The sequence below is a fragment of the Lipophrys pholis genome (genome assembly GCF_963383615.2).
Source record: "Lipophrys pholis genome assembly, chromosome: 19".
Lineage (NCBI taxonomy): Eukaryota > Metazoa > Chordata > Actinopteri > Blenniiformes > Blenniidae > Lipophrys > Lipophrys pholis.
In genome coordinates this window covers 21,595,381-21,602,838 of record NC_137647.1, presented here as the reverse complement: position 1 = coordinate 21,602,838, position 7,458 = coordinate 21,595,381, and the positions used below count along the sequence as shown (strand labels likewise).

The following is a 7,458-nucleotide window of genomic DNA, read 5'->3' as shown; positions in this document are numbered from 1 at the left end:
CTCGCCCCTGGTGGGCCGGCGTCGCTCCTCCGGTCATATATTTGACGCTGCTGCGTTCAGATGGACCATCGTAAAAAGAAAAAGGCAGGAAGAAGTGGTTCAAACATGATTTTTAATCATCGGGACACACAGAAATCAGGGCGTGATGAAGGTATTTTTTTAAAACCAGACGACCAGTGAGGTTCACTGAAGCTTCCAGAAGGACGGCAGAGGTTTTTCACAGCTGGTTCCTGAAGCGTCACAAACAAAACAGACTCTCTCAAAACACGAGCGGTGAGACGTGAACCCGACATCGTTGATTATTAAAACCTCCCCTGGTCTGCCTCTGCCACATGCAATAAACCACGGAGAACATCTTTTAAATTCAGCTCTGCAATAAATAAATAAAGAATTCAATAAATACGGGACAAAGGTCCCTCCAGTATCTACATCACACTTTTAGTTTGGCTGCTTGCAAACGTGCGCGCACATTCACAGGTCAGCCATAATATTATGACCATCTTTCTGCACAGGGACTCCCCCGACCTGCACGGTGGTGACGGAGGAGGCGGGCTCGAGTCCCGTCCCCTCCCCCCCCCCCCTTTCTGTGTGGAGTTTGCATGAGTTTTCTCCAGGTGTCCTGTGAAGAGCCGGTCCAGGGACGACCTCTGAACCGGAATCGTCTCACAATCGCTGCTCCAAATTGTTCAAATTCTCACACTTTTGTGCTTCTAAGACATCAACTGTGGGACAAAATGTTCCGTGCTGAAAGAGGGAGAGACAAAGTCGGGATAGAAAATTGGTTCGGCGGTTAAAGTTCTGCTCTTTGATTTGCTGTGAGCAGCGAAAGCTCCTCCTGGTGTTGCTCCAGCAGCTCGTGTGAGGACCATTCCTTCACTTCACCTGTTACTGGTCATAATGTTATGGCTGATCAGTGTTGGATTAACACCCCCCCCACACACACACACCCTCAGCACCTGTACGGCAGAGCGGGCTGGCCCATCCTCACCGGGGGCAGGAAGACCCCCCCGAGCAGGATTCGCTCTCCCCAGCCAATCAGCTTGTTCAGCGTGAGGCTGAACGGGGACAGAAGCCCCGCCTCCTTCGCCTCCGCCCGGCCGCACTGGCTGCGGGGGGCTTCGCCCCCCCCTCTCTGTGTGACTGCCTCTCTGGACGGATGCTCAGCGTCTGATGTGGGGGCGGGAGAGGAGCCCGCGGGGGAAAGAGACAGGGTGAGGCTCTTCCTCTTCTCTAACAGGGAGGCGGAGCCTGGGGGGGGCCGCAGCACGGAGAGCTTCAGTGCTGGGGGGCTGGAGGGCCGGGGCTGGGGGGGCGACCCGACGCTCTGCCGGTTCACGTCCAGAAAGTTCTGCTGCTGGTTTCCGTTAACGTCCGTGAACAAAAGTTTCTGCTGGGGCTTCTCTCCGCGGAGCCCCGAGTCCTCGCTGCCAGAGTGGGGGGGGTCCGCTCTGTCGCCCGGGGGCCACGCCACCCGCTCGCCCTGCCCCTGGATGAAGAAACCCCCTCCGGGGGCCTTGCGGCTCAGCGTGGCCTGAAAGTGCTGCAGCTGACCCAGGAAGTTGAAGTTGGGGGAAATGGTCGGCCGTCGCTCTTTCACAAACCTGCCGGAGACAAACAGGAAGTGGTTAAAGCCGCGGCTCACAAGCCAAGACCTGAAACAGCAGCGTCACACGCAGAACTGAGAGGAAAGCGCACACACTGTTCGACCAGAGCGCCAATAGAAACACTCAGATGTTCAAGAAATAATAGGCAGTAATCTAAATACACGCAAGTCACTTTGTTTGCCCCCCCAAGATGGAATTTAAAGGCAAAGTGAGCAGAATAAATAACACAAAACAACATAAACAAACAAATAACAATCACACAAACAGCGAATTTAAAAACGCAGCTCTTTCTGGTTTCTTCTGTAGTTTTAAGCACTTTGAGGTTCATGAATATAAAGTAAAATACTAATAAAATGCATTATTATTATAATTTTAGATAGAGATAGAGAGCGATAACTTTATTGTCATTCTGACAATTTACATCAAAGACACACTGCAAAACCACATTTCAATGATAAAAACACAAATATAAAATACCTGAGATGAAATAAAGTGAGGAAAAGGCAGAGCAAGAATAAATAAGTGGCAGTGAAAAAAAAAATGGGAATAAATAAGTTAAAGCAGAGAATGAGTGGAAGTTATTGTACATATTTCACCTGGTATTTACAGTTCTGTAACTGTTTTATGTAATAAATTATTTTATTATTATTATTATAATAATAAAACATATTGATTACATAAAACATTTTCTAGTAGTTCTAGTTCATCATGTTAATATATTTCAGGTAAGATCCAGGTTATGATCACAGCAGAGTCCTCGTTTGTCTCACTAACAAGACAGAAAAATACTTGTAAATCCAGATGTTTGGTCAAATCCAGATGTTTCCCCTGGTTTTAGAGCAAACATGTAAAATTAAAAAGTTTATATTTAATGTATTTTATTATCAACCTGAAAAAGTTGAGTAATATCTATATGTAAGTATAATTTGAACATTTCTATGAACTGCAGTGAAATGTCCCCCTCAGTCCGTCAGCTGATGCTGCTGCTTCACCACAAGTTGGATTTTCCTCTGCCGACCTCAGTTTAATTGGAATATATGTTTATATTTATATATATAGGCGTATGTTTGACGCCTCTGTGTCGGGTGTGATTGTGACAACGAGACCAGATGAAGTGGTGACTAGTGCTGAAGGGTGCGGGTGTGTCGCCGTCCGTACCGGTAGGCCCGGTCCAGGTCCAGATCCAGCTTGTACATGATGTAAGCGACGGCCAGAGCCGGAGAGCGAGAGATCCCGGCGGCGCAGTGCACCAACACCGAGGCCCCCGAGGACATGGCCGCATCTGAACACACACACAGGAAGTGTTTAACAGACACGCAGACGCCCCCAGACCACCAACTGACAGAGACGCTTGTGGGAATCTGACCTATGAAGTGCAGCGCCTGAGGGATCCAGGGCAGCAGGTCGTCCCACAGGGAGTCGTCGATGGGGATGCGGAGGAAGCTGGAAGAAGGCAGGAAGGCGGGCTGGGGGCTGCCGCGGCTCACGCTCAGGACGTAGGAGATACCCAGAGAGGACAGACACTCCTGCACACACACACACAGGTTACGACTCTCCTCCAGGAACACTGATTTCAACAAACATGGATTTAGTAAACCGTTCCAGTGAAGCTCCAGTTGTTTACTTTAAACATCGTCGCCAGACCATCGGGGCGAGAAACGAGGACTGGAGAGACACACCAGGTAGGACGTCACGTCCTACTTTTTCCAGGAAGGTCATTTGTGTTTGATCACAATATTTCTTTAATGGCTTATTGGTCTTTATTATGGATTGCTCATGTGGATTTGATGGGTTTCATGTGGTGCTTTATGAATTGAATTGAATTCTCAGTTGACCTGCGACCTCGTTCAGGTTAAACAGGATTTAATTTGACCCCTATAGTAAAACCCTGTTCTAGAAATCATCTTATTCCAGAGATTTTATATTTGACATCCTCAGAGCATGACAAAGCTTTGGCTATTAGTCCCAATCTACACGATAACGGCGTTCCATGTAACCACATCCTTTTACTTTCTGGCATGGCATTTTAGGAGCCTGAACATTTTGGGGTTTTTTTTCATAATGGGTTCCAGAGTGGAGAAATTTGGACAGACGCACGTTTCTGAGGCAGAGTTACAGCACCTCCGCATATGTACCACATTTGTTCTGAGTAGTTGTTATGGTGCCGTGTGGACAGGAGGCGACGGGGAGAAAAAAAAGCTTATTCTGACGGGGGCTCATTTTACTTTCTGATCCACACTCACACTGCTGGGTCTTTTTCTAATTGTTTAAATGTTGATGATGGTTCACTAACTGAGAACCAACACAGATCAGATCCCCTTCCATGATCATCTTTTCCCTTTATAGTGTTTCATATGTCAATAAACGTTTATAACCTAAATTCACTGTGAAATATTTTCTCATTACTGACACCTGGTGGCCACAAGTGAAACAGCACATCCCCCACAGGACGTCTTGACAGTTGGTCCTATCGAATCTAAAGTGTTTGAATAAGAAAACCTCACATGGTTCAAAGGCTAAACTTTTTTTCTTCACCACCAGGAGCCCAAACTGTGAAGGAACACTTAATACGATGTCAATTTGAATTTATTTTCTTAATTTACCACTGAAATGACATGATATTTTCTTCATTAAAAAAAGGTTTAAATATACTTAAAACTATTTTCTTGTTCCAATGACCTGTGAAACCAGAAATGTATGAATTTAAGGGAGTTTGCTGGAGAGGCGTTCAGGTCACCGAGGGGCCACCAGGTTCCCCATAGCTGTGGTAGATGGACTCCCTCCTCAGGAGTCCTGGACCCATCGACACGTATAATGTATAACCTTCTCTACAGATCTGGACAGGTTTGTGTCTCCAGGTTGTCTTGAAGTCTGAAATAAAACACTTCTGTTTGTGCTGCAAGCATGTGTTGCCCCGGGGCAATTACCAAGTGCTGCTGGTGAAAACTCTACCCCGGTATGAGGTCAAAGGACCCCCGTGGACCCCCCTCTAGACCTCTATGGACCCCCTGTAGACCTCTCAGAACACTATTCACCTGTGTGACGTCTCTCTCCGCTCCGAGGTAGAGTTGTGGCAGGATGACAGACAGCGGGGGGCGCTCTGCCTCGCTCTCCTGGGACCAGACCATCTCTGCAGGACGACACACACACACAATTTATTAAAATGCCAGGCAGCCTTAGTGCATAGTGCTGAGGTGCAGTTGGTAAACGATGTACTGCCCTCTCTGTCCACAAGGTGGCAGTATTTGACATCACAAGTACAGATGTAATCACTTTTTTCTCTTACTGGCCTGAGGATACTCAGGCTCTAGTGGTAGAGGGTGGTATTACAGGGCAGGACGATCACTGGCTCTGAGGTCTACAACGTTTTTGTCACTAGTTTTCACCAAATCAAATTAAACTGGAGCCGCAAAACAAGTTTAACCTTTAAAATGAGTCTTAAACAATTCTGGAATATTTTGGATGTATAATCATAAACTGTGTCTAATGCTGCATTTATGACGTTTCAAGTACAATTCAGGATGATAAACATTTCATTGCTTTTTTTTTGTACCTGATTTTAATGGTTTCCACCTTTTTCAACAGTTTTAAAGATAAATTTAACATTTAAGTGGTGGGACTTCTGTGGGGACTTTGTGTGCATAAATAAACTGAAAACAAGATAAAATGTTTAATTAGGTATCAATGTGAACGGTTCATGGAGTCACAGGTTGCAGACTCCTGAACTCGCTGCTAGAGTCAATACACGGACACCTTAGGCATTTAAAACCGATTAAATATCTGACATATAGTGTAAATCACAAGCTGCACTGAACATTGTTGTTTGAAAGGACCGAGAAGACTTGCGGTCGTGCAGTGTGCTTGCAGCACCCCCTGCTGGACGGTGGGGAACTTGCATAAATACAACTTAAAACGTGTCCAATACTGCGCCACAAAAACACCAGCAGCTTTTCCCTTTCAGTTACAACGCAATGCCAGGATTTAATGTTTGAATGTCTTTCTGCTGTTGGATTTCGGTGAATATTGTTTATGACTGCTTTCTTCTAAATGTGCGACAGTGTTTTATTGAACACTGAGTGAACGTGACTCCTCTGCAGCCGGTGATCTCGCTTTATATCTGAATAATAACTCTTCTTTGGGTTTTTTTCAACCTTTAAAAGTCCAACTACTACGTGTGAATGGGACATTTTAACCTTCAGAGTTGGTTTAAGGATATAAAAATATAAATACACAGTACTGCACATCAGTTATCTCTTGAAACGTGCAGAAAAAACTGTAAAAAAAAAAAAGTTCACATATTTCAGCATTTCTAATATTCTCTAAATTGAGTATCTTTATCCTACAATGCAGTGCGTAAAGAAAAATAGTGATATGACTTCCACTGCATGAAGAAGCTGCACTGTGGGAGTCGAGATGTTTTGACTCCAGCGAAGAAGCCAAACACTCTTCAGGTCAAGCTTTTACAAGAGACATCCCCACTAATAATATTTTCCCCATATACACCGTCGTTCCTGCAGTTTGCAATTGTCAGTGTGGAGGAGCCATGAAGAGATGCACAGAAATGATATGAATCAAATGAATTACAAAGGCCAGATTCTGTACTGCAGGTTTTAGGGCGACGTTCTCAGCTCACTGGGTTTAAAGGAGATACGCCACTGCTTTAGTCTACTTGTGAGCAACTTATCTGTAACCTGACAAACAGACCATGCAGAGGTTCAAACAGGAGACACAGGGAATTGTGCAGAGCTGCATGCATTGAAATGTTTTTCTACTCGGCTGTGAGGTACGGCGGACGGTGGTGCAGGAAACTCACCGACTCTCCGGTGAAGGAAGTGGGTCCTGTGCAGCAGGGAAAGTCCTCTGTCCTCCTCTCTGAGCTCCCTCGGACTGGCTTCACTGAGATGAGCTCATCCTTTACCAACAATAGAGCTTCGCTGGGTGATGTCATCAGCAGCCAATCAGAGGAGGAGGAAGAAGGGAGGGAGGGAGGGGGATGAAGAGGAGGAGGCGGGGGAGGAGCAGCAGGAGATGCAGAGCGCAGTGTCCCCCCCCCCTCACCTCCTCCAGCGCATCGCAGGCACGTACACATCATGACTTCATCACCTCCTGCGATGGAAAACACTGGAAGACGCCGCAGCATCCAGATGCTCTGCAGACGCTGGATGTCTGCATGAGAAGATCTTTAAACGTGATCTGGATCTAAATGAACATGAGCAGAATGTTTGTGATGGAATTCCATACAAGCACACACTCATTGTGGATGACGGAGCTTCCTCCTCTACAGTAGAGTCAAACATCAGGCTGAACCCGGACCACGACAGGACATTCTATGGAAAGAAGCTGAGGATGCTTAAGCTCCCCCTGCTGGACAAAATAATAATAATAAACAGTACGTGTCCACAACTGCAACTCAAAAAAAGAAAACTAACCTGAAGGGAATCCTTCAATCTGATGAAAAACAATCATTTATTTGGAGCAGTGGGAATGCCATGGACGAGCTGGAACCAGCAGATGGCAGCAGCGTGACCTCACGGAATAACTACTGCTGTTGAAACCAAGTGAAGAAGACCAAGAACAAGAAGAAGCAGAACAAGAAGAGGCATCTTGCGTTCTGTTGGGTTGTTTGGTCCGGATCTCGATCATCAGTTTGGACTCCGTGTTCTGCTGGACCGGAGACGTTTTGTCTCCAACGCAGCCCCAAATCATGATGCTCCCTCCACCGTGCTTCTCCTGAGCTGCTTTATCCAGCCAAACACATCTCAGATTGACAAGTAGAACAGGAACCATTCAGAGCCCCGAGGTCAGGAGGCGGTTCACCAAGTGTCCCCCGAAGTCGGCAGAAACGAGGTGAAGC

General features: G+C 46.3%; 1 protein-coding gene across 1 annotated transcript; it reads right to left on the bottom strand.

Annotated features, from left to right (window-relative positions):
• Nucleotides 1-96: 96 nt before the first annotated feature.
• On the bottom strand, nt 97-6,488 carry LOC308124705 (uncharacterized protein). The gene is made up of 6 exons (XM_080487903.1): nt 6,418-6,488; nt 4,640-4,734; nt 2,971-3,130; nt 2,763-2,886; nt 957-1,601; nt 97-230 (listed from the first exon to the last, which is right to left on the bottom strand). Exons 2-6 carry the CDS (start codon nt 4,730-4,732, stop codon nt 218-220), a joined length of 1,035 nt encoding a protein of 344 aa, XP_080344029.1. The 5' UTR covers nt 4,733-4,734; nt 6,418-6,488; the 3' UTR covers nt 97-217.
• Nucleotides 6,489-7,458: the final 970 nt, after the last annotated feature.